This window comes from Symsagittifera roscoffensis, chromosome 3 (assembly GCF_963678635.1).
Source record: "Symsagittifera roscoffensis chromosome 3, txSymRosc1.1, whole genome shotgun sequence".
NCBI classification, from domain to species: domain Eukaryota; kingdom Metazoa; phylum Xenacoelomorpha; order Acoela; family Convolutidae; genus Symsagittifera; species Symsagittifera roscoffensis.
This window is the reverse complement of record NC_087064.1, coordinates 21438675-21463652: the sequence shown is the minus strand read 5'-3', so window position 1 is coordinate 21463652 and position 24978 is coordinate 21438675. Positions and strand designations below refer to the sequence as shown.

The 24978-nt window shown below is 35.4% G+C and overlaps 2 protein-coding genes and 1 long non-coding RNA gene across 3 annotated transcripts in view; 1 reads left to right on the top strand and 2 right to left on the bottom strand.

Annotated features, from left to right (window-relative positions):
- Nucleotides 1–12368, bottom strand: part of LOC134842051 (tyrosine-protein phosphatase non-receptor type 23-like) — a 200929-nt gene extending 188561 nt beyond the window's left edge. The window contains exon 1 of the mRNA XM_063858206.1: nucleotides 12365–12368. The gene's annotated coding sequence lies outside the window, so the exon portion shown is untranslated. The remainder of the gene's footprint in view (nucleotides 1–12364) is intronic.
- LOC134842054 (uncharacterized) lies at nucleotides 925–8819 on the top strand. The gene is made up of 2 exons (XR_010162481.1): nucleotides 925–1103; nucleotides 8280–8819. It is a non-coding gene; the product is annotated as an uncharacterized LOC134842054 (long non-coding RNA).
- LOC134841626 (uncharacterized) overlaps nucleotides 11663–24978 on the bottom strand; it is a 28144-nt gene continuing 14828 nt past the window's right edge. The window contains exons 6-7 of the mRNA XM_063857655.1: nucleotides 24746–24860; nucleotides 11663–12132 (exon numbers count right to left, since the gene is read on the bottom strand). Coding sequence (XP_063713725.1) covers nucleotides 11839–12132; nucleotides 24746–24860 — 409 coding nt within the window. The 3' untranslated portion in view covers nucleotides 11663–11838. The remainder of the gene's footprint in view (nucleotides 12133–24745; nucleotides 24861–24978) is intronic.

Here is a 24978-nt window from a genome sequence, read left to right as displayed (position 1 = left end):
TAGCCACGAGGGTTGGTGAACACCGCAAAGGTGACTTCTCAGTAGGGCAACACTTGTTAGAAGGTAATAAGGAGGTAGGCGGTACTGCTGAGCTGTAGTCAGAGATTATAGACCAAACAGCCAACACTTAGAAGCAACTCACACTGGAGGCATTGCATATTTGGAGGGAGAGGCCGAGAATTAACACACGCGATGAATTCAGGAACCGGGAATTAACACTAAAATTATAGTCCATGTATAGCATGGCTAAAATTCAAAAAACTGACATGTCAAAATCGCAAATATCCTAAATTGAAATTTTATAACGATGGAAAACCAAAAAACTTTAAAAAAATTTCAGAAATTTACAGGAAAATGTATTTAATGATTACGATATTAATGTAATTACAGTTTTTTTTAATTTGAATGGTCGAAAAATTCTAGAGCATTTTCTCGTGTCGAGTTGCGTGTTCATATTGAATAAACGTAACCCGTATCGATTTTAATTGTAAGGACGTCAGCAATTGTCATTTTCTTTTATCATTATCACTTCCATAACTAGAAAATTTCAAGTATATTAACTGGAATACCTGATGAAGGGACTCCTGACTGTAACCTCGGTTACTATGATACTTTTGAACTTCTGATTACCTATCAGAAAAAGGAAAGAAATACTGGCCAAGTGAACAAGACTCTTCAACCCATGGAGAAATGACAAAGCGCTGACTCCAATAACTTGTTGACTTGGCGATTCACCTGTTGCTGCTCAGATTGTAGAAAATTAAACAACTTTTTTTAGATGAATTGAAATAGGACGAAAAACTTTTGTGGTTACCTGCACTTAATTCTCTGTTATTAGTTTTACCTTTGCGACGAGCAAGGGTGTTGAATCATTATTCTGGTGCCGAGTTTTGATTGATCACCGAATGTTTTTTTTTCAATTTCAGGTGGTATCATGGAGGCTGATTAGAGGAATGACCAATCAGCGTTCCATGCATGAACAATTATGGCGACAAAGCGATCAGTGATACGTTCTGGCGTGTTCTCTGATAAATCGAAACCGTCATCCCTGAAGTTCTACGAGAACTTTCTTGTCAGATTTCCTGCTCATTCAATCAGCATAGGTAGTTTTATAAACATGCTCGTTTTAATCAAACTCAACCAATTACCATCACTTGATAGCTTTGATTGGCGAGTTTTTTAAATTCGCCAATTTTTAAGAGCAGTAAAAAAGTTACCCGTATGAACAATGCGTTTCAGGGGTACAGTTATGGTAGACTAGTACCTGGAAATATCCAGTTTCCGTGAGAAAAATTCGCCTAAATTTGTCAAATTGATTATTAATCCGAAGATTATTATGAAGAATCATGCCCTAGTATACTTTAAGACAAGTTTTGTGATTTTTAACAAATTACCAAAAAAGGCGGCACAATTAAAGAAATTGCAGAAAAAGAACTGATTTCTCAAGTTTTACTATGCGAAATAAGTGTGTGTGTAAATGCGTACATGAGACCTGTTTTTCAGTGTAACCTTTTCAAGGGACCTGTCTATCTTAGTTATACCCCCCAGGAGTTCAATTTTATGCACAAGAGGTTGAAAGTCACTCATCAGGCTTGCGATTAACGAGCGTTAACAAGTCAGAATATGGACTTTTTTAAGCTTAACAAGCTGGAAAAAATCACTTGATAGCTTTTATTTAAGTTCAATATTTGTCTTCCGCGCCATTCTTGTAAGCCCGCCATAGGGTTGAATTAGAGGTTATTGCTAGAAAACAGTCGGTTTTTTGAAGTTTTTATGTCATAACCTTGATGAAAACTTTCTAACTCGAAAAAAATGCCAGCTTACTAATGAAATCTTTCTTGATCCAAAAGACATCTCAATAATCAACGAAATTTAGTAAAAGTCGAACAATTCAACAACAAATCTGAAAACTGGTATACTTTTTGGAATCGAAATGTGGAAAAAGAAAAAGCAATTGAATTGTAAAATAATTGCGTCGGTTTAAATATCAAATTTTATCCGTTGAGAGTTCTCTTTGTACGTTGATAGTTTTAATTTTTATCCCTATAAATTATCCAATAATCAAAAATTTTATCCATTGATAATTCACGTTCCATTTGTCTTGGAGATCCTTTTGCCTCAGTAGACAATATTCTGCAATTTAAAGGTACGGTAAAACAGAGGTGATTGCAAATTGCGATTACCCAATTCCCGATAATAGAAAATTGAATTGAATTATAAATAGAAATTGTGTCCGTTTTATTCAGCAACAGAAGTTACCCGAATATCGATTCCCGTTAATAGCAAATTGATTTGCAAATTGAAAAACAGAGCAAATTGATTAATCAAAACAATGGTCTCGTCAGTTAGATAAACTGAACAAACAAGATCTGTACAAATTTATTTTGATCTTTATGACAAAAGGAAGATTACAGAAATTTCATTGAAGTAATCACAAAAACAGGAGGTCTATCAAGTGTGAGTCGATATCTACAATAGAAATAACTAGCCAGATAGATGGTCAACGCCAAGATACGCGAGTCTGCACCTTTCGTTGACTCCAAAATGTTGATTCTGGGAGCCAGTAAAACGGCTGGTTTAATGACACCGTAGCTAACTCTAATGAGTCAGTAGCACTGAAGGGAAAATCAAAGTATTCAGTAAGTATCCATCAAGTGAACTGAAAAGTGTTGTGGTCCAAGATGACACCCACCAATTCCATCTTGAAGTCAAAGTACGATAACGTGATTGATGATATTACCAATGAGTTTACGCCTGAAATGATGGTAGTGTGCGAGATACCTCCAATTTTAAACAATGTGAAGGCAATTTCTAAGGTTGAAATGTATAATGATTATTATTTTTTCTTCAATTGTATGTCAATACTCGAACAATCTGCTACGATGTAAAACCGTAGAAAATTATAATAGTCGCACTCAAATTATTTTCGCTAATCGCAACCACCCCTGCTCAAGGCCCCGTACTTTTTATCAAAATTTAAGAGGGGAAAATAAATCACCATATAATCATGTGCACGGTCATTATCGGTTCTAGTTCAGATGATTTCATCAAATAAGTCTGGCCTTTAAGTTGAATTAAAATGTATCAACTATTAGTTTTAACTAGCATCTCTGTTAACATTTTATAGGAAAGTGAACAATTAGTAACCTACCATACGTTGAATAAAAAATCAAATACAACTCTTCTTCCTTGAGTTGCCTCAATTTATTGTATTACATGTTACTTAACTTAGTGCCTCTCAAGCGTTTCTTTATGTATAAACTAGTGCCTCTCATGTCTGCTATATTTAAATTTTATCTACGTTTCAATTTAAGTATTTCCAATCAGTTGTTATTCAACTGCAACCTTTTATTGCATCCTTTCTCGGTCAAAGAAAGCTTTAATTCTTTAATCGGGTGATATCACCCAAATCCGGGTCCACCAGTTAACTTAAGTAGCATCGCAAAAACACTGGTCAAAAACAGTCAACATCAAAGTCAAACATAAAAACTGTGGAAGCTTAGCAAGGAAACGCTTAGATCTGAAAACCATTGTGAAAACATTTGGCGAAAATACAATTTTTGGCTTCTCGGAAACTTGGTTCAACGAGTCAATTGACCAACTCTTGTGGACTATAGATAAAAACTAAATACATTGCTTATTGATGCGATGGAGCTATGTTAGCCAGCAAAAAATCAAAAGGTGGTAGGGTTATGCTCCTAATACCCAAAATACTCAACCCAAAATTACGACCAGATCTGAACACTCTGTGTAAAAAATACCATCGAATCTGGATAGAAATCAAAACTACTTCTTTCAAAAAACGATGGAAAAACGCTTTTGAATATATAAATTCATGCAAAATAATAATGCTGAATTTCTTGACGAACTTGTTCAATTAATTGACTATGCGCAATCCTGCAATTGCAGTTTAGCCTTAATTGGAGTATTTTTTTTATAGCCAAACCTGCTAAGCAATACTGAATTCGGTTTCAGAACTTTCTATTCAACAAACGATGCAATTTTTTTCACAAACAATGCGATTTATTCAGAAAATCATTTGATAGCAAGTTTGTTGCTGGCTCATTGATAGATCTTTCCAAAGCATTGGACTCTTTTGATCATAAGTTTCTGCAACAAAAACTTCAAACTTCGAATTTTTCTGAAAGTGCAATAGAAATGATATGATGAGTTGTTTCATCAGAAAACGTCAGCAGAAAACAATTGACAACAACATTGAATCAGATTGGATTTCATTGCACCAAGGTGTCCTTCGGGGCACCCTTTTGGGACCTCTGATTTTAAATCTGTATAACAACGACTTAAATTTGTAATTACCAAACTCATATGCAAAGTAGTACAATATGCAGATAACACGCTACTCTATTGCGGAAACCAAAAGGCCGATCTTGCAATAGAGAAATTAGAAAACAGTTAAAAATTTTATTAAACTATTTTTGCAGGCATTCAATATTCAAATTTGCGAAATCATGAAAAAAATTACAATTGCTTGAGACCCAAAACATCATCGAAGAAAAAAAGTTTTAAATACCTCGGAGTAATATTAGATCAATTTTTATCGTTCCAAGAGGAAGTCAATACGATTCGAAGAAAATGGTCTGCGGAATTGAAAAACTGCAATCAATAAGAAAAAACCCTTTCCACCTAAAATTCACCTATTAATCATAGACGCACTAATTATAAGTCGTCTAGATTATCCGGCGTTCTTCTGAGTGGATTATCAGCTAAGTGATTGATATCATTTGAAAAACAAGAGAGCTGTGCCATACTGCTGTAAAATATAGAAAACTTGTTTTTTAAAAGATCGTTAGTGATATGGAATACGCTAAAAGATGATCAAGTTAACTTGTGGGGCATACTAACATACATACAAGCGAAATTTGAGAATTACTTTCTTTTATTTAAGTAAGATCTGTCAGGGTTAACCTATGGTAAGTTATTGTGTAAAAATTTTCAGTTAATTCAGGAAAAAGCGGTCACTTTACTTCCATACTGTCTTATATTATAAATGTTAAAATTATACCATGTTAGAATAGCTAAAATTATACCATTTTAGAATAGTTAAAATTATACCATGTTAAAATAGTTAAAATTATACCATGCTAGTACTGTAAAAGTATTTTCTTTAACATCTGACTAACACCTGCATATTTGAAACTATTTCTTTTTGGCAATTAAAGGGTTCATGTTGGTTGTTTAGTGTGTCCATCTTCAGTTCAAGAAAAATTTTGTTTCTGGCTTTTTGTGGCAAAGTTTTAAAAAAGGTTAAAACATTTAAAGCAAACAGGGAGATTTTTATTTCATGGTCTCAGAGTAGAAGGGCGTACTTAGTAAGGATGAAGGAGTGAGGGTGGAAAAAAACTAGGGGTGATGAAAACGGGAAGCGGATATACAAAGTTGGCAAGATAAGAGAAAGACAAAGAGGGAGCATTTAATAGTTCAACTTCACTTTGCAGATGCGCAGTAGAACACATGAGGGTGGAACCAGCAATAGAACGGAGAGCATGAGTTTCGGGTTAAGCCTCTTCTGTGTGACTAGATTAAGCCTCTCTGCGTGGGACCATGCTGTAGAGGCGTTATTAAGTGCGGCTCTAATAACGGCTTTGTAAGTTCAAATTAAATTTTCTGCTGTTTCTACTCAGGTTGACCCTGCTAAGGCTTTCAAAGCTTCTGTACTGCGCCTAGACTTGTTAGCGGACTGTCTGTAGTGAGTAAGAACTAAGACTTGGGTCAATAATAACGTTTGCTTGGGTTATTTTTGCTCAGCGGTAGAGTATCTTATTGCTCAAATATCATTCCTTAAAGGTAAACTAGGTTTATTTAAGCAAAAACTTTACGCAAGTCTTTGCTGTCAGACGAAAATGGTTTACTGATCCTGTAGAGAAGGCAACACTAAGCTGAAGTAAAAAACACTCCTGAAGAAATTTGGTAGCCGTTTAAAGAGTTGGTTGCTTTCTGGATCTCAGAGCTTAAGGAGAATGGACGGAGTTAGCCCGCATATGAGGTGGGATGAAATTTCTCTGGTAGGGGACGGGCGCCATAGTTATGGAAATTAGAAAGAGGATGATAGTACTGAGTCATGGGAAACTCCAGTGAACTTTTCTATAGGATGATGATTGTTCGCGAAAACAATAGGTGACTTGACTCCTATTCAAATAGTTACTGAGCCAGCCCACTCTTGGGACCGATGTCTTGAAATAAGAGTGGCACAGCATATCGAAAGCTTTTCAAAGGTCTAGACTAGCAAAACAATAAGCCAGGATAGGATTCTGATCAAAAGAGTTAGTGAAGTGCAATTGAAGGGTAAACAGTGCAGTGGCGGTGGAGTGAAATGGGCAGAAAACTTGATGCTTGTTATATCGTAGGTGTTTAGTAACAATAGAATGGATGAGCCTCTCTAAATTGTTAACTGATTGACAATGTAGTAGTTTCGTTCTGTATGATATCTGTTTTGGACAAAAGTATGATTAGTCTGTCCATATTTGAGGGATTATGTTCTCACACCTCACACAGCGTGTAGTTAAAAAGAGAAAAATAAGTAATGCCAGGCCAAAGGCCCGAATTGTTTGCATTAGAGGACTTTGGGTGTTTCCGCGATGGTTTGGTTAGTCCCGTTTCCGCGATGGTTTTTGGTTAGGGATTTGGATATTTTGCGTACCGTTGTACGAAGAAGTTTGGTTGAAGTGTGGATCCTTGCGTTGGGTAACTGTTTGCTAAAAGCTTCGGCTATATCTAGTGGTGAATTAATAGATTTTAAACCGAATGAAGGGCTTAGATTTTACAGGCTTTGATCCATTTAGGGAGCGTCGCACTTTCCATACATTTCTGGCCCCAGTGCGGTTATCACATATTTAGAGGAATTGACGCCATTTATTTTTTTCTTCTATTTGTTGAGATGCTTAAACTTGCGCCGAATTTTAACCCTGGCTTTATGTAAAATAGAATAAAGGGGACCAAAAGGCAGTCCGACTTTTCCCTTCAGTTTAGTTTATTGGAGGAATGCGATATGAATTTGTTTTTTGCTGGAAAGGCAGAAATTTTGGGTACTTTTCCGGATGTTACGTTACAGCTTAGATGCTAGATTCTCTAAAAGACTGGCTGATTTGAGAGAATAAGAATTGGTCACAGGGGATTCAAGTTGACTAAAACTATTATGATTTGATGGTTCATATATTTTGAATGTAGTTGGCTTGATAGGAAAATTATTGTTGACTGGATGGTCAATCTGGGGTAGGAAGTTTGAGTTCGAGGAAGCCATGTTCGGGGTGCTAGGAGCTGGAGGATTTTTTGACTTATTTGCAGCTGAAGGTGCTTTGATTCCGGGGGAGGGGTGATTAAAACATAAATGCTAAAGGTACGGTATAAATTTCGGTAGTGTTGGCTTAGAAGAGTGATTCCACTACGTTAAATGAGCATCTAGCCACATACGTGGGACGAATCAGTAGCTCGAGTCCGAAATGACCATCTAGCCACATACATGAGACGAAACGCTAGCTTGAATTCGCTGAATGGTTAAATTACAAGGATGACCTTCGTATGTACCTGGTTTAACGATTAATGACGGAGCGGAATTGTAGTATAAGGATGAGCAGACGGAGCAGCCTGGCGGGCTTCTGAGGCTCCGCTCCGTAAACAAACATCAGAGACGTCTGTCTCGAAGCCATATGCATCCTGGCGAGCCAGGGTGTGAATCGACCTTGTGAAGGCAGAGTCGTTTGGATCCTCTCGGAAATCTTGACCCGCTTTTCTTCTGAATAATTTATTTGTCTTGTTTCCCACCTTTAATATGGTTCTGATGATAATATAGTCAGTCTTTACGCAATGAAGTTCACAAAAGTTAGCGTATCATTTCTAAGATTTTTGCTAGAAATTCTGTTGGCTTAGTTTTTGTATTCTCAATATTTTATCCGGTGCACTGGCTTTCGTTCTACCATTTTTCTATAAAAACCTAGCTTTAAACATAGTTTTTTTTGGGTTTCACTCTATAAGATATTCCGATTTTCTGAGAGGTTCTATTTCGATGGGTTTTAAGTGTCAAGCTAACTATTTGCTTGGGTTTTTATGTATGCTATTCATAGTATCACTAGATTTTAAAAACAAATCCAATTTTTTAAATACATTTTTTATGACGTTTTATTCATTTTCTACCCCGCATGATGCGAAGCTCCGCTTTCCATCCGTGTTAATTAATGCTTTAATCTTCAAAAGAATAATCTTGAAATAGATTTCATTGCAAAAAAAGAACTACTGGATTGGTTTCAATTGGCTACTTTGTTTAGACGAACGTGAAGAGAGATATTCAGTGGAGAAAGAATTTCGACGACTCTTAGAAAGTGGTGCTTCTGGTTTAGTGCTGAATGATTTCCTGGCAGTTCACGAAAGGGAATATTTTAGGAAACTGGATAGTCTAATATCAAAGATGTCTGAAATTGTGCCTCAAAATAAGGACTGAATGAAGGAACTGAATACTATCAATCAGCCAAGTCATCCACTTATTCGTGCTACAATTAAGCTATCTAATTAAGTGCTACGTGATGAAATCGATGAAGTTAAAACCTGCTCTTGTTTTCAATTAGATTTAAATTGTTAATCCAAGTTTACCCACTTGCTTTTTAGGCTCTGGAAAAATATTTGGCATCATCTTTCTATCTGAAGATTTTTGAAATCTGAATTTGTACAATCACTATAGAATTAAACTCACAATCTCAAAGTGCCTTAATTTTGTAAAAGTTTGAATTAACGAGGACTCATGCAAATGTCCGTTTATAGATAGATAAAATGATCGAATCTACACAGGAAATTTGAAATATTTTATTTAACCACCGTTTTTACATATACATTTGGGCGATTTGATTTACAGGTTTTCAAAAACGTCTGAACTGATGAAATATTCTTCCTTGTAGTGAGTCAGTCAGATGAGGGAGTTTTTGGATTCAGATAGAGCTGGTGCGATGTAGTAGTGGAATGAACAAAATGGCATTACAAAATCCGGGTGGTAGAAAAGTTAGAAAAATTGCTTTTGCATCTAGAAGTTTCACATCTATGTTCAAAAAGTGGGTGGTTGAAAATACTCTACTGTCTAAGCAAACAAGAGCAGTCGGTTGCTGTTCAAGTAACACTAATTTTTCTGACCTCAGTAACATGGCAAAAAATATCAATTTTGTCAAAAAAATGGATTTTAAATCCACAGATTGTAGTATATAGCCTCAAGAAGAACCTATTAATTACACTTGCGAAAGAAGATGTCTTATAATCAGGAATTAGTCTTTTTCCCGTTAATAACTTTTCTTACACATTTTTAAGAAAGTGTGAAGTTGCTTCATTAGTGAACTTCGGCAACTGCGAGACCTTTGCACCCTGAGTTTTGAGTTCGAGCCCCGACAGGAACTTACTTTTTTCAATATGTATGAAATTGAAAGTTTTTTTCCGGTAAAATTGAACTGTCCGACTTTCGTTTTCTGCTTATGTTTTGCCGATTAAATTGCCACATCGGAGAATTTTATCGTGCTGTCAGCAATTTTCATTGTAGATGCGCGTGTTTTTGATTTTCTGTAATTTGTAAAATAATGGCCCGAAAACCTTTCGCCTAATGTTTTATCGGCTGAGTTATTAAAAAAAGACTCTTTTTTCAGGAATAAGTCATAAAATGCTTTGATAACTACAGATGTGGATTAATGCATATTAATGCGTTTATGAATGTACTAAGGTATAAATACACCTTTTGAATTCAATTGAAATGAATCTGCTGAAAGTTACGTAAATAGAACTCCAAATACGAGCGTGGAAAGGGCGTAAAAGGTGAACAATTTCTAGTTCCGTAAGTGGAATTTTATTTTAAGATTTCCAGCGGAATAAAAACTTTTACATCCACTTAAATTAATGCTATCAAAAAAGCGCTATCATAAATTGTTATAGAAATTCAAAGAGCCTGAAGGGCATCTTTTTTTTAAAACCAAAAGTTGAGATTTTTTTTGTTTACTTGCGTTCAACACTCTTTTCCAACTGTCAATTTGCTATGTCATTTTTCATGTCGCTTCAAGAACAGAAAATTATTGATTGTTTTTTTTTGAGAATTGAAAGTAGCTTGTGTTGCAAGATTTCAAGGTGTTACAGGTAATTGCTCGAAAATTTTTTTTGGCAAAAGTTTTGGTCTCATGGGCGTCATACCACTTGTTGCTGGACAAGTGACCGCTCGGTAAATTCCAATAGCTTATTTATTGATAGTGGTTTTTGTTTTCCCTTTTTTTCTTGCTTTTTTTCGCAATTTTTTTTTCGATTTTGTAGCTACCGTCTCATTACTATATGCTGGCTTGCAATGCTGCTCTTTCGTTGTATCACAAGTGATGCGGAGCTCCACTTGCTACTGTGAAAAAACAATTCATCTTTCAACTGAATGAACTATCAATTTTATCCACTCGTCGCAAAATTTTTGAATAAATAGCCAATAATTTACATCAGCTTTTCCCAACACGGACAATACGATTACAATTTGTTTTCTGAACCAAGATATTGTTTGTGTTTTATTGGTTTTGCCAGTAAAACAGCGTAATCCCACCAAAAATTGATTATAAGAATTTTGATCACAAGAATTTTTTTGATTGTAAGATTTTTATTTTCAAGCCAGAAATTTATAACCGTATATTGTATCAAATTGTACGTATACAATTTAGTTTGGATTGTGAGAATACGAAAAGGCATCAGCCTGTAGAGTGGCATAAAATATCTGATGTCGGGGTGCTAGGAAACTAAGCAGACCGGTTTTTTAGCAGGCCAATTTTTTGCAGACTCAGAACAATTAGCAAGTCAGAACGCTGGAAAATTTTATTATGCCCTAATGATTTCGGCTTATACTTTTTTGGCTTAGTGACCTTAATTGAAGTCGTTTCCAGGGAAACATAATTTTCATGCTCACTGGAGCGTACAAATTGCTAAAATCTTTATAGAAATAATAGCCCAAACTTTTCATGGCACCATTTTTTCGGCTTTTGTTGACTTGATAGGTTTCGGCTTCTATTACATCGGCTTATTGTCCTGAAATTGCGTCTTTCAACGAGTGAAAAATAATCAATTCCTTTCTTTTGCTAAATGGTAGGCAAACTCCACTACCGAATAGCAAAATTATAAAGGTCACGAAAAACGTGATCGACTTCTTATTCCTAAAATGGAAGTTAAGTATCAGATTTCCCAGCGAAATAAAAGTTTTGCATTTTGATTCAGTTTTCAGACTAGGGTAGTGTTATCAAAAGAGCTCTAATCATAATTTGTTCGTGAGATTCAAAGAGCTTTAGGGCATTATTTATATTTATGCTTTAAACTTCGAAAATTGAAGTGTTTTTTTTTTTCGAAAAACAAGTCAGTTTAGTTTCTGTTCCCTTGCGTTCATTATTTTTTTTCCAACTGTCTGTTGACAATGTTTGATTTTGAGAGATATAGTTTTTCGACATTTTCGAATTTTTTTCTGACTTAGCAATTTTCTGGGTTCGTATCGCAAGTGGTGCGAAGTGCAGGTCGCCTGTGTGAAAAAATTTGTCATAGAATCTGATATCTTACATAAATGAGAAATTTTCTTGTAGTCGCTTTCAATGGTGTTCTCGAACAAAATCGAGAGATTGGTTGTAAATAATAATTTATTCCATTTATTTATGTTTTTGCGCCTATTGTATGATTCTTAAAACTAGAAGATTGCGTTCTATTTTTCAACGTGATGCGAAGCTCTGCTTTATAAGTTACGAAATTTTTTAAACGCAATCATCATAATCTGTCCGTTGAAATTCGCGATAATACTATGGTAAATTTTCCAGTCTAAGTTTTTACCATCTCTGGTTTACGATCTCTGGATTATGCCTCTACAATTGTGTTTTCTTTCGTTTCAGCTAATTGCCCCTCCCCCGATACCTCTTCCGTGAGTGAAATACTAGTAGTAGACCCCTTGAACTTCTGAGAGTAACCTTTGGGACTGTAGAAACGTCGCTTCGTCTTCTCAGAGGAGTTCTCGATGTTGCTCATTGCTTGATTCAGCAGTGCGTAGGCGTCGTTGAAATCCAATTCAGCATTTTTAGGACTCTCGGCTCTGTCGTCTTGAGGCTGGTTATCCTGTTTTTGCTCCAGTTGTTTCTGTTTGCCTTTGATCTTCTAAAAAATTTATCTTCTGAGTTGAAAGACAGGTAAACTCAAATGCATAGGAATGAAATAACTTTTTTTTAATGTCTATTGTGATAAATTACGAACATTCTTCATGGTTAAAACTAGAGTTTTCAGATCTCTGAAAAAAATCTCTCCGCGGCTTCAAAAAAAACCGAAAACAAAAGTTTCACAGGGCTTGTAGACACCTTTTTAGTAAGTTTTTGTGAACGTAATATTGAAAATTTAATAAGATCATAAAATTTCTTAAGTCATTAGGCTTGTTTGGAGAACAAAGAAAAAGAAACCGTGAGCTTAATGATGCTGAAATCGTATCAAAAAAGTTTTATTTTGATGAAACATAAGTTTCTTCTTTTATGAGTTTTTAAACGAATCACTTATAAATTAAAATTGAAATTAAAAAAAATAATAATTCAGTTTATTGCAAGATATTATGTTTCAATATCTACATATTCGCCAACTGATAGTTGATCAAGTAATATCTGATACCTATTCATAGCCTCTATTTTGAAGGCTCAAAATCATCCTTTTGTCGGGATTCTGAAAAGTTCAGCAACATGATTTTAGGTATCCTAATCGAAATGAAACTGAATGAAATTTGTCGGTAAAGATTCACGGGTGTAATTCTAATCAGCTGATGGAAGTGAACTGAAAAGCAAGCATAGAAGTCACTGATTTCCATTTGCCTTTTTTTGTCTTTTTTCTCAACAAAACATGGAGTGAACTTCGATTTGTTTGGACGATCTGCATGCCATATCGATATAAGTCTATTTAGAAAATCAAAGGTTTCCGGCTCAACCAATTAAAAGGAAGTGAATAAAAAAATCAATTCCACCCACGGGAAAACAAGACAGGGGCGGATTTAGGGAGGACGCCCCCCCCCCCCCCTAATGGATTCGACCAACTGCCGACCCAAAGGGTCCCCCTTTGGTACTTTTTATGAAATCCGTTTTTGGCAGATCGACCCGAAAATTTTTCTAAAGGCGTCTTTGGCGCCAATATATACTCATTTTGAGGGGGAGCACGCGCCAAAAAAAACGCAATTTTTTTGTCAAAACTTTCCAAAAAGTACCCAAAAATTTACCTACGGCGCAGACAAATTGAGCAAAACAGCGTCTTTTTAGTGCTTTAGGACAAAGTGTTTTTCGAAAATTTTTTGAAAATCCCTCCCTCGAAAAATCCTAGTTCCGCCTCTGAAACAAGATAAATTTATAATAGTACTAGCAAGGAAGTGAGCTCGATCTGCTCACAAAATACTTTGAATGTTTTTGCCTTTAAAATTAATTTTTCTGGCGTTTTTTTACCAGATCTAACTCTAAAATGTGTAAGAATGATTTTTCATAACTCGCTTCTTTGTTAATTTTTGGGTTTGTGATCATTGTCTGCGCCGCGGCACATAGCTCACAATAGTGAACGCTCACAAATACAGCTAGTAAATAAGTTGATAACCTGGAATACTTATAATGGGTTATATTTTTTTGTGTTTTCATTCAAATTAAAAATTACTATATTTTACTTCAAAACTGATGGCGAAATTGGTTAAAAAATTTGATTTTGAAAGTTTCAAAAACGGCTCGTTTTAATGCGAAGCCTTGAATAATCCGAGACTGCCTTTTATGCTCTTTGAAATAGTGTTCACTTTAAAAAGAACTGACAATATTTTCAGCGAAAAAACACTAATCTATTATTTTACACGCTATGAAAAGTTCATTTTTATATAATTCGTATTAGCAAAGTGAGAATCAAACCAAATGGCATGCCTCGATTCAATTAAGAACTAATTCTACTGCGGATTAAATCTCCGCTTATGCGTCAATAGCACGAAATATATCGGGCGTTACTTATCCCAATTCGGCTAAAACGGCGATCCTTAAACCTCAATAACTATTGGACAATTATCAAAGGGGAAAAATCTTTTAAAATCTGAGCTCAGGACAACAATAGTTTTAGCCTGATTTTAAAAAGTTTGCCAAAAGTTGCAATCTAAAAGACGAAATGGGTCTAAAAGGCGAAATGGCTAGAAAAAAAGTCCAAAATTTTCCGAATTTTTTTTGAAAATCCGCCCCCTCGAGAAAATCCTAGATCCGCCCTTGAAACAAGATAAAGTTATAATAGTACTAGCAAGGAGCTGAGCTCGATCTGCTCACAAAATATTTTGAATATTTTTGCCTTTAAAATTGATGTTTCTGGCGTTCTTTAACCAGATGTAACTCTAAAATGTGTAAGAATGATTTTTCATAACTCGCTTCTTTGTTAATTTTTGGGTTTGTGATCATTGTCTACGCCGCAGCACATAGCTCACAATAGTGAACGCTTACAAATACAGCTAGTAAATAAGTTGATAACCTGCAATACTTATACTGGGTTATATTTTTTTGTGTTTTCATTCAAATTAAAAATTACTATATATAACTTTAAAACTGGAGGCGAAATTGGTAAAAAAAACTTTGATTTTGAAAATTTCAAATACGGCTTGTATCAATGCGAAGCCTTGAATAGTCCGAGACTGCCTTTTATGCTCTATGAAATAGTGTTCACTTTAAAAAAAACTGACAATATTTTCAGCGAAAATTTTTAATCTATTTTTTTACACGCTATGAAAAGTTCAAAGTTATATAGTTCGTATTGGCAAAGTGAGAATAAAACCAAATGACACGCCTCGATTCAATTTTGAACTATTTCTGCTACGAATTAAATCTCCGCTTATGCGTCAATAGCACGAATTATATCGGGCGTTACTTATCCCAATTCGGCTAAAACGGCGATCCTTAAACCTCAATAACTATTGGACAATTATCAAAGGTGAAAGATCTTTCAAAACCTGAGCTCAGGACAACAATAATTTTTGCCTGATAATGAAAAATTTTCCAAAAGTTGCGATCTAAAAGGCTAAATGGGTCTGGAGATCAATATGCACTGGTGACACAAGCTAGGAGGAAGGATTCCCGCCCTGATGATCGATTTGTCTGGAGAACAATTTGTCCTGGTGACAGGAGGTAGGAGGAAAGGTTTCCTCACTGATGATCCATGGGTATTAGTCAATTTTAATTGATTGTTGTGTTCAAAATAGATGCCTTTTAACCAAATAAAATTTCTTTTTGGGTCAATGCAATTGATTATAACTCATTGTTCTCAAAGAACTTATCCCTTTAAAAACCATTATATTGGTTTATGATCTGTATAAATTTGTTTCAAATGTTCTGCAAAATCATGCAACTTTTTTGCATTACTCATAGCTTACTCATTTTCTAAATCTACTCATATTTATCTAATTTTTACAAATTTTTATTAACTTTTAACATCCAATATCATCAAATATAATCCAAAATAAACGAATAAATTAGATTTGACTGATTTCTACCTTTTAGTTTTTGTATTCGATTTTTATAGATCTTCATGGAGACAAACCATAAAAATCCAATTTAATCTATTATCATTATAGTATTTAGTTACCATTTTATCAATGTTTAAAAACTGATATAAACATTTAATTGTTCTGATTTCGTTTTCCGCGCAATTGGTGGTTGGAACCAATTAAACCCAAAAACGCTCATTGTTCACTTAGATTTTTTTCGCATAGCTAGCAAAGTTGTTGAAGATTTTTTTTTGCTGTCGGAATTGCGATCACCTGGGCTGATAAGCAAAAACTGGTCGGGCGCATCAATTAGGGCTCCTGAAGATTATGGAACATAATTGTTTATAATCAGAACAAGTTTGATTGACATGTGTGCTCAGCGTTCTAGACAATAACAATACTGATACTGTGGGAATTTTTTGTTCGTAAAATATTGTTTTCTTAAACAGACCTGCATACTAAGGGTTGTGTCAAGGAAAGTTCAGTCAATTCAAGCGTAAGACAAATCAATAGAAAAACTCTGTGGGAAAACGAGCTGAATTGTCTAAGTTTTGCTACGGATTTGTCTTAAGCTGGAGTTGACTGAACGGTCTTTGGCGCAATGAACTGTCACCAGATTTGCTTAAAATGCGGTTACTTACAAACAAAAAAATTTCCAGCGTCAAATAATTGCAATCTGACAAGAGTAAATTCAGTTGAAATTTGCAGCTGTACAGTCACGGGAGACAAAAACTGCTTTTTTTTCCTTTTCAAGCAATGAATTGAATGAAAAGTTTTTCAATTTTCGGTCGTTTTATTTACAATTATTAGAGATTTGGAACCTGATCTAAACTACATTTTATTATTGGATAAATTAGATATTTTACCACTGTAAAATATTTAATATTAACCAATCACAATCCATCCAACTAACAACCCACTTATTTGTAAGTGCTGAAATTACTTGTAATTTCAGCACCTGAGAGATTTGAATTTAACTTAGAAATTAGTTGCCTCTCCAAGAGAACTTCAGCAGTCGCAATAAGCCAGTATACTCTAGATCTTTTGAGCCTAGCAGAGACTAGTTAAACACCCTGAGACTAGTAGATATAAGAGTAAGATTAGGATCGGTATTAGACTAAGAAGTTGCACGAATCTATCCGGCCGAAAATAAGATAGCGTGAGAACCAGACGGTGTACCCTATCCGAAATTACTCTATGAGTTAACCACATCGGTCCTAACTCATCTGGTGCGACTGGGTTGAACTTTCAATTTTCGAGGCACCGTTGGCCAATTATTTAGAGGATGTCAAAGAGGTAATCCTTGTGCCAAAAAATCCCTACAAACAGCGGAATTTAATGCAAACAAAATCCCTGCAAACAGTGGAGATGATCGTTGGAAAGCTAAGCATCTAAACTCGGTCATGATGTAGGTTTTTTCTTTTACCATAAAAAAAGTAGTAAAACTTCATTTGAGCTCTTAGGCAGATTTTGATTTAAAGTTCAGCAAATTATTCAGTAAAAGCCAAAATAATCTGAGTTAACTTTTTTTCGCTGTTGAGCAGTTTTTGTTTTAAATTTTATTATACAAGCGAAGTCTAGTGTATTATGACGAAGTTTTTTTTCTAACTTGTCGCAAATAAAAAGGCTCATTTGGTGACACGATTGGGATATTTCAATTTGATCATATTTAAGCTTATTTATGCATAAACTTATTAATTGCAAGTGTGGCTGCTTTGTTTTTGGCTAGTGTAAGGTCATCTTTGAAATAACATATTTCGTGAAAATGTATGGGGTTTGTTGTTTTTCGTTTTTTTTTTGTGACGCATCGAAAATTGTGACACTTTCATGACGCAGAACTTTCCCAAAAACAACTGTACTAATATTCAAAAAAATGGTATCAACAGAAAAATCGGTTGCTCCTCTAAGTGCCTGCTTTTTTTTCCTAGTATTTTTTCATTTTACTTCACGTTCTACGCCCTTCGAAAGATTCAGTAGAGGGTTTTCGGACTGTTTGTTTTATTTTATTTTCAATTTCTCAACTATTAAATGCACAATTCTGAGATGAAGGTTTCATTCACAGGAACAAAACATGTGGATTTCCCGTTTTCAAGCTGCTTTTCCCTGAATCCAGTAAAAAAGTTATGCCCACAAACAAGCCCATTTTTTCGGCAGAGTAGTTTTTGGGAAAAAAAACAAAAAGTTTTAAAAATAACCAAAATGTCAAAAAACGGGCTTGTTTGAGGTCATAACTTTTTCTACCGGATTTAAGGATTAGCAGCTTGAGAAAGGGAAATCCCCATGATTTGTTCTTGTGATTGAAACCTTCATTTCAAATTTGTGGATTTGATTTTGGAAAGAATGAAAAAATTCAAAACAAATAGTTCAAAAGCTCCCCTGCTGAAACTTTAGAATATGGCGTAAAATGAAAAGAAACTAGCAAAATATGCAGGCACATAGAAGAATTCTGTCCATTGACACCCTTTTTGAAAAACGGTAGAATTTTCAAAAAAAAAAGAAATTTTAGCAAAAGTGCAAAACATTTTCAAAGCGTTGCAGGTAAGATTCGCATAACTATTTTTTTCTTCCGCTTAAACCGTTAATATCCGATTTGGTAGGGTAGTTTTTGAGAAAATTCAATCAGTTTTATAAATTAACCAAAATGTCAAATTGGAGATTAAAGGTTTCAATGAAAGGAAAAGAATCTTTTTCACGAACTTTACCGAGCGGGCGGCTATGTGCTGCGTTTTGAAAAAAATTTAGCCTCAGAAAATGTCCAATTTTTGAAATTTTTCCCGTTTTTGGAATGCTATTCTTTTTTTTAAAACTATTCTGACTCTAAGGTTTGAAATTAAATAAAACTAACATGGTGCTCAAATTCTCCCTGTATAATCTGTTTACCCTGTTTTTTGTAGAAACGCTGATTCCTCTTTAAATTTTTTTAGTTTTTTGTTAAGAAAGTTTGCCATTATTCTCAAAAACTACTAGATGAATCTGAAATTAAGTGTTCAATCTAAAAATCAGGGTGCGGAAACCTTCTCTTTAAAAATCATAATTTCGAAAGTAGAGGCTATTCTTATGCTTTAGTAGAGAAAAGCTTACAGATGTAGGAAAAGTCCAGTTTGTCAGTTTTTATCCATTTAGGGAATCTTTTTCATTTTTTCGAAATTTTTTTCGAAGCCAAATCGGAGATAAAAGCTTCATTCAAAAGAGCGAGTAGTAGGGCTTATTTTTGAAAACTACGCATATCCGTATCATTACAACGTATGATTAAAAACATTAGAACAAGTAGATACACCATTAGCTGGGGCCACTAATTAACTTCGAAGCAAACGTGGCGCAGATGCGAGGACCTGAGACTCCTAATCAACAGGTAAGATTTTCAAACTCTGAACGCTTAAAGTTTTTTTGGGCCGAAATCTGCTTCATAACATTGGCAATTTGATAGAAACTGTAGCATTGGTGACTAGTGTTAGTTAAATTACAAGGGGTCGTGTACTAGTTTTGAGAATGTAATACTTCTAATCTTAATAAAAAAAACAGTAGAGTGTATTTTCAAACTTTTCCTGATTTCACTTTGTTTTGCCTGTTTAGAGGCTGTTTTTTGCATTTTCCTTGCTTGTAATTGCGAAACGCAGCTTCGCCTCTGTGTACTTTAAATTACCTAAATGAGGGCCTAGCCTAGATTCTATGCTTTTCAATGAATACTCTTAACTTCAAAACTTTAAACTGCCTCCACTATTTCCAGGAGCTCTTCTTGGCACAAAGAACACTGCCGTGACGCCCTAAAATTAAGGAGCAAAACGGCGCCCTGATGGGCGCGTGTCTGTGACGTTTAAGAAATTACAGTTTGTGGGAAATGCACGTTTGTATCGAGGAAACTCTAAGAAGGTGCGAACTGGGAGCAGCCTCATCAATTTTTTTTCTGAGAATCCACAACAACAGCACACCCATTAAGAGGGGTAGTAAGGGGACCCTCGGAACATTTTAAAGTATCTATTTTTTTTTCATTTTTAAAAATTTTTTCAAGTTATGAAACACTCTTCACTGCATTTTCTAGGCCAAACTAGAACGTGGATATTTTGGCTTGTGATAAAAGCCGTGACGCCCTAAGAAAACTAGCAAACCTTCTTAAAGCCGTTTTGCTATGATTTTATTTTTCAGATGAGTTTTCGTCATTATTTCAGTCTTTTATTAACTATAACAAAATTTAGATTTTTGATTTATCTCGAATTCAATAACTTTTTGGGCGTTAATGAAAAAGAACTGGCTTATTATGCCTAAGAGATGTGGTGCGGTGGTTTAAACCATTCAGCTTATTTTTGTATCGATTTTTAGAAAATTAAAAATTTCTTTTTTAAAGAAACCCGAAAAAACGGTCTAAGTTTCACTCTTAAATGAATTTTGATAGCAAAAAAAGTTTTCCCGTTGAGTAATATAAGGGTACCTCTAGCAAAACAGCAGAATTTTTATACATTTTTTAAGTTTTCGACATGTTTTTTTTTCTAATTTCTTCATTTGGCCAGAGAAAATAGTTAAACGTAAAAACTTGAACCCAATTTTGTCCTACATTTAAATGTTTTTCCTTAGATTATTTAAAGCTACATGAGATGTTTCAACTATTAAAATCATTATATACGGTTTAACAAAATTATTATGCGTTGTAAACTTTCACGAGCTTGGCGAAAGTATTACACAAAAACTTGAACTTTTTCTAAAATTTATTTCCTTAGCATTCTTTTAGGATACTCTGTGGGCCTATTTGGGCCCCCGCCCACTAGAGAAGCGTTTGATTTGAAAAAAGTCAAAGGCTGGCTAGTTGGGCGACTGCCCACGACGCTATAAAAATGAGGTAGGGTCACCTCGGAACACTTGACATTTGGCTATTTTTACATACTAATTTTTAAAAAAAATTATTCACTTTCTGGAAAACTCTTTGCAGACTTTTCCTATTTTTTTTGCATGCGGCCCCAGAAGATAGGTTTAATGGCGCTTCATAAACACCGTTTAGCGATGGTTTTTTTTCAGGGTGGTTTTTGGTCATTTTTGGCCGTAAGGATCGATCCTCTATTGGAGATATTCTGTGGAGATGCTCTGTAGACCCTTTAAAGCGATCTTATCAAGTTTCGTGTGAGCGTTATGATTGCACCCGAAGGACGCAGTTGTCAAGCAAAAAATTTTCAGCTGCCCTGCCCAACCGTTCAAAACTGGCTGGGTGTGCCATGCGCGTGTTATTATTGAAAGTACGCCGAAATCGTAATAAGAAAAAAAGGGTGGTCGCTTACTTGTAGGTTCCGTATAAAAGATTTTCGCGGTTTTTTATCCGGCTGTAATGTGAAAATCATTATGGTTTTTAAGTCTCAAAATTTTAACCGTGGATCTCTTATAGTTGGAGAATCATATCTAAAATTCAAAATGCAGTTCAAACCCTCTTGTCATCGCAGGGATTTTTATTGAGACTTGATCTTATGGGATTATGTTTTGAGACCTGATATGAAATTTTTCGCGGATCTAGATAACTGAAAAAATTCATATCGAACTCCACAAAAACTATTGCAATTTTGCTTTCTGAGGCTGGCTATAAAGCAAAAAGAGAGTACCTAAGTGTTTGAAAATGGAATTTGATTGGTAAGCAGGGAGTTAGTTAGAGATAGAAAAAAGAGGTAGGAGGAACCGGGAGAATGCCGATGTTAGTAATTAGTTTTCAAGTGAGATCGTTTCACGACACTAGGTGACCAATGTCGTTTTTATTCCAAACCATCACAAGACAGCACCATCAGATTAAAAAGTTGCCGAAAATCAAGGCTTCTGAATCTCTCGTGTGAAATGTGAGTTTTACTGAAAACTCCGGCTGAACTTACACTGCCTTTTGTCTGTATTTACTCGACTGATTTCACGTGAATTTTAAAAAATTTGCATTTCAGTCGGCCGACTTGTCTGTGCGTCGTATAAGATTAAAAGCAAAAAATGCAAACGAATATGTGACACTAATCTTTAGCCCAATTTCAGGTTTTTTGAGGCCACAAGATCTAAATAAGGCATTTTGAAAATTAACACCTTTCCTGATAAAAAGAAAAAGAATGCGCATTAGAGGAAGAGAGAGAAATAGAGAGAAAACGCAAAGAGGATGAGGAGGAAACGGGTTGAAAAAGAAATATTCAACTACCGAATTAAAAATGTTGGAGGAGCGGAATATTTCCGAAACTATTTAGTAGTAACCGATCATAAAGCCTTAGTGTTATTATCAAACGGAAATAACAAGAACAAAAACCTTTTTTCGAGACTAACTTGATGGCTAGACAGACTGATACACTCTGATTTTGTCATAGAAACAAAGCCAGGGTCGAAAATCAGTTATGCTGATTATTTGTCAAGACACACCAGCAACAATCCAAAACCAATTAGCCATTTTGATAGAAAGATCAGAGTAGCTGACATCAACGCGTTCAGAAAATCCTTTGGTTTTAATGTGGAAAATCCTCTCTTGGTAAATCATATCCAGAACGTCCAGAAACTGTTTCTAATCGACTTAACTGCGTCTCAGCCGGTCAAAATCGAAAACAAAAAATGCTCAAATAAACCAATGGTTGAGAGCAAAAAATTGCGCGAGACAACCAGCCAATCAGAACCGAGAGATTTGCTAGTCGCATACGTCAATGAAATCGTAGGGACAATGAATCGTTCCCCTGGAAGACGGTTCAGTTTTAGAAAAATTTCATGGCAGATCGAAAAATGAAACAAAATTCGAGGTGATTTTTGTCCTGTTAGGCGAATTAGTCAATAAAATATGACCGTTAGTCAATAAAATTATCGTTATCAATCCTGTCACTGAAAATTTTACAAAATGACCCGAGAGTTGAAGAACAACACAGTATTGTCAATCTCTTCGAAACTCCCAAGCGAACCATTTCCTGCTGTTAATCCAATTCAAAAGGTTATGTCTGTCATTCAACGAGAATGTAAAATAATTAAGAAATCCACATCCTTGTCTGAGTTTTCTTATGAAGAGCTGTCCAAAGTAGGGAAATACTGGGCACAAAATGCAAACGACTTGTTTCTGAGAGACGGTTGTATGTGGTTGGACGGGAGGCTATTCGTACCTCTGCCAAAGCGATCGGTTGGAACCAAACAATTGTTCAAAATTGGATATTTGGGGACCGAATAGCTATTTCAAAGAGAAGAAATTATGCGTTGAATGCTACAGATCAGTATTTGCGTTGTCCGTCAGCCATGGTAACTACAAAAACTCGGCAGTCAAAGTTTATATGTATTTAGAAAAATATATCTGTCAGCACGAGGTATCTCTGAAAACACACGTCAATCAAGAATCAAGCTTTGCTTCAAACAAAATTTAAACAATTTTGAAATACCGAGGGAATCACACTGATCTATTGTCCTGTGATCGATTATCGGGGCACGGGGTCTATGGAAAGAAAAATCGGCAGTGTTAAGACTTTTGGTTCTCACTCCTGCTACTGAAAAGCAAAAAATATCAAGTGCGTTATCGCTTTCGACAAATAAAACTCAGAAATTAACCCGCTCGAAGCACACTATCACAGGCAGGCAAAAACTGATCTGCGAAACCCTACTTAAAACCGAGGTGGAAAAAGTTAAATTGGAAAAAGGTCCTAAAACAAAAAAAGCTTTTGCTTAGACAAAAAAGACCCTGAGTTCGAGATTATCCCATACTCACGACTTTCCTATTGGGAGGAAAACTCAGATCTGACCTATACCCCAGCCTTGAGAAAGTTGCCGTTCAAAATGACCAGCCATCACCAGATCGATAAGAATTTAGGGGACGAGGGTCAGGGCGGTTCAGCAAACCAAAAGAACGCGAACGCAGTGAACGTTTACTAGAGGACTACTAGAGGACCTTGTAAGGGGAAGAAAGAAGGAGAGAGCGAAGAAGTCTGAAACTGAAAAGTGGAAAATTATCGGACCATTTTTTTGCGACACCAAACAAAAATTTTGTGAATGTTTTTTTTTCTCCTTACAGCTGAAACGTCACAAAAGTTTTCATGTGAGCTAAACTTTTAAAAGTTTTAATAATTTATAAATATATATTGCCTGGACTTTTTTGAGTCTGTGTTCTTTAATTAATCTATCAATGATGGAGTTCAGGGGCGGATTTAGGAGGGGGGGCGTACGCGATTTTTTTTGTCAAAACTTTCAAAAAAATTGCCCAAAAACGGCTTTTTTGGGCTGTTTTTCAAAGTTTGCCTGTGGTGAAGAAAATTTGACCAAAACATAGTCTTTTTAATGTTCGAGAAGAGCTCGGAAAGTCAATTTGGTCGACCTAAAAAAAAAGTCGTCAAAATTTTTGAACCTTTTTTGAAAATCCGCCCCCCCCCCTCGAGAAAATCCTAGATCCGCCCCTGATGGAGTTAATAGTGAAATCAGCAAATCGATGGATTGAAAATATTTTGAGTTAAATTGGAATTACTCAATAATCCCTCCTTTTTTTGAAAAGGGAGGTGATTCTTAAAGTAGATAATCCAGCATGATAGGAAGATTGTCTGACCAATCAGAATGCAGGAAATATAAAACTAAAAAAGAATTTTCACGTTTACTGGCTTGTTTGGACGATAAGAAAAATGTTTTTATTTCGAGAGATGGATAAGAGAAAAGTGAGGTTGTTAGATCCGTTAAACTAGTTTTCTATTACCAGATCTCACAATGGGCAAGAGTTAATAGAGCGGAAAAAGCGGAAAATTGGAACAGTTCCGATCATTCCATGCATTTCATTGAGCTGTGCTTTTTAGTAGACGAAAATTACACATGAAAGCAATGGATGAACGCGTGCTCTAACCATGGACAACTTCAATGACAACCTCGATTTTTTGGTGGTTCGCTTTTCGCTCATCCCAACCAGTCAGAAATGGACTAGCAACCTTGAAGTGAAAGTATTTATGCTTTGATTTAATAGATATCCGTCAACCTTGATCATTAAATTATCTGGTGAAAAAGTAATGACGAAGCCGTTGATGATGAAATTATCTGAATCTGATAAAAACGAATGTGCGTAACGTACGTAATTCTTAACTCAGTATCTTCCGTTCAGAAATTTAAAGTCGAGTTCCTGTAGATAGAAATTATAGAGCTGAAGTCCACCGTATGGAACAAGGGATAATATTCATTGAAATGATGAGCAAAGCTAAACTCAACACTCGAGCCAAGTTTTTTTGGGTTTTAGAGTAATATTGAAATTAACTACATGTATTTCTAGTTCTTACTTAAGAACAGTCACGAAATTACATGGATTTGACTTGCCTTGTCTCTCATTTCGATGTAGGGGTTCAATTCCTTGAGACTGTTGGCCCAAGTGTCATAAAGGGACCCCACCCCTGAGTTCTTGTCCTTTCCCGTCTTGTAAATGCTCGAGATCCTGATAACATCACATTCAAAGCCAAAAGACAGAAATAAGCAAATTCTAAACCCAGACAGAAAGGTTACGCGACCCTTTGAATAAAAGTTGGGGTGATCTGAAGGTAATATGAGAACAC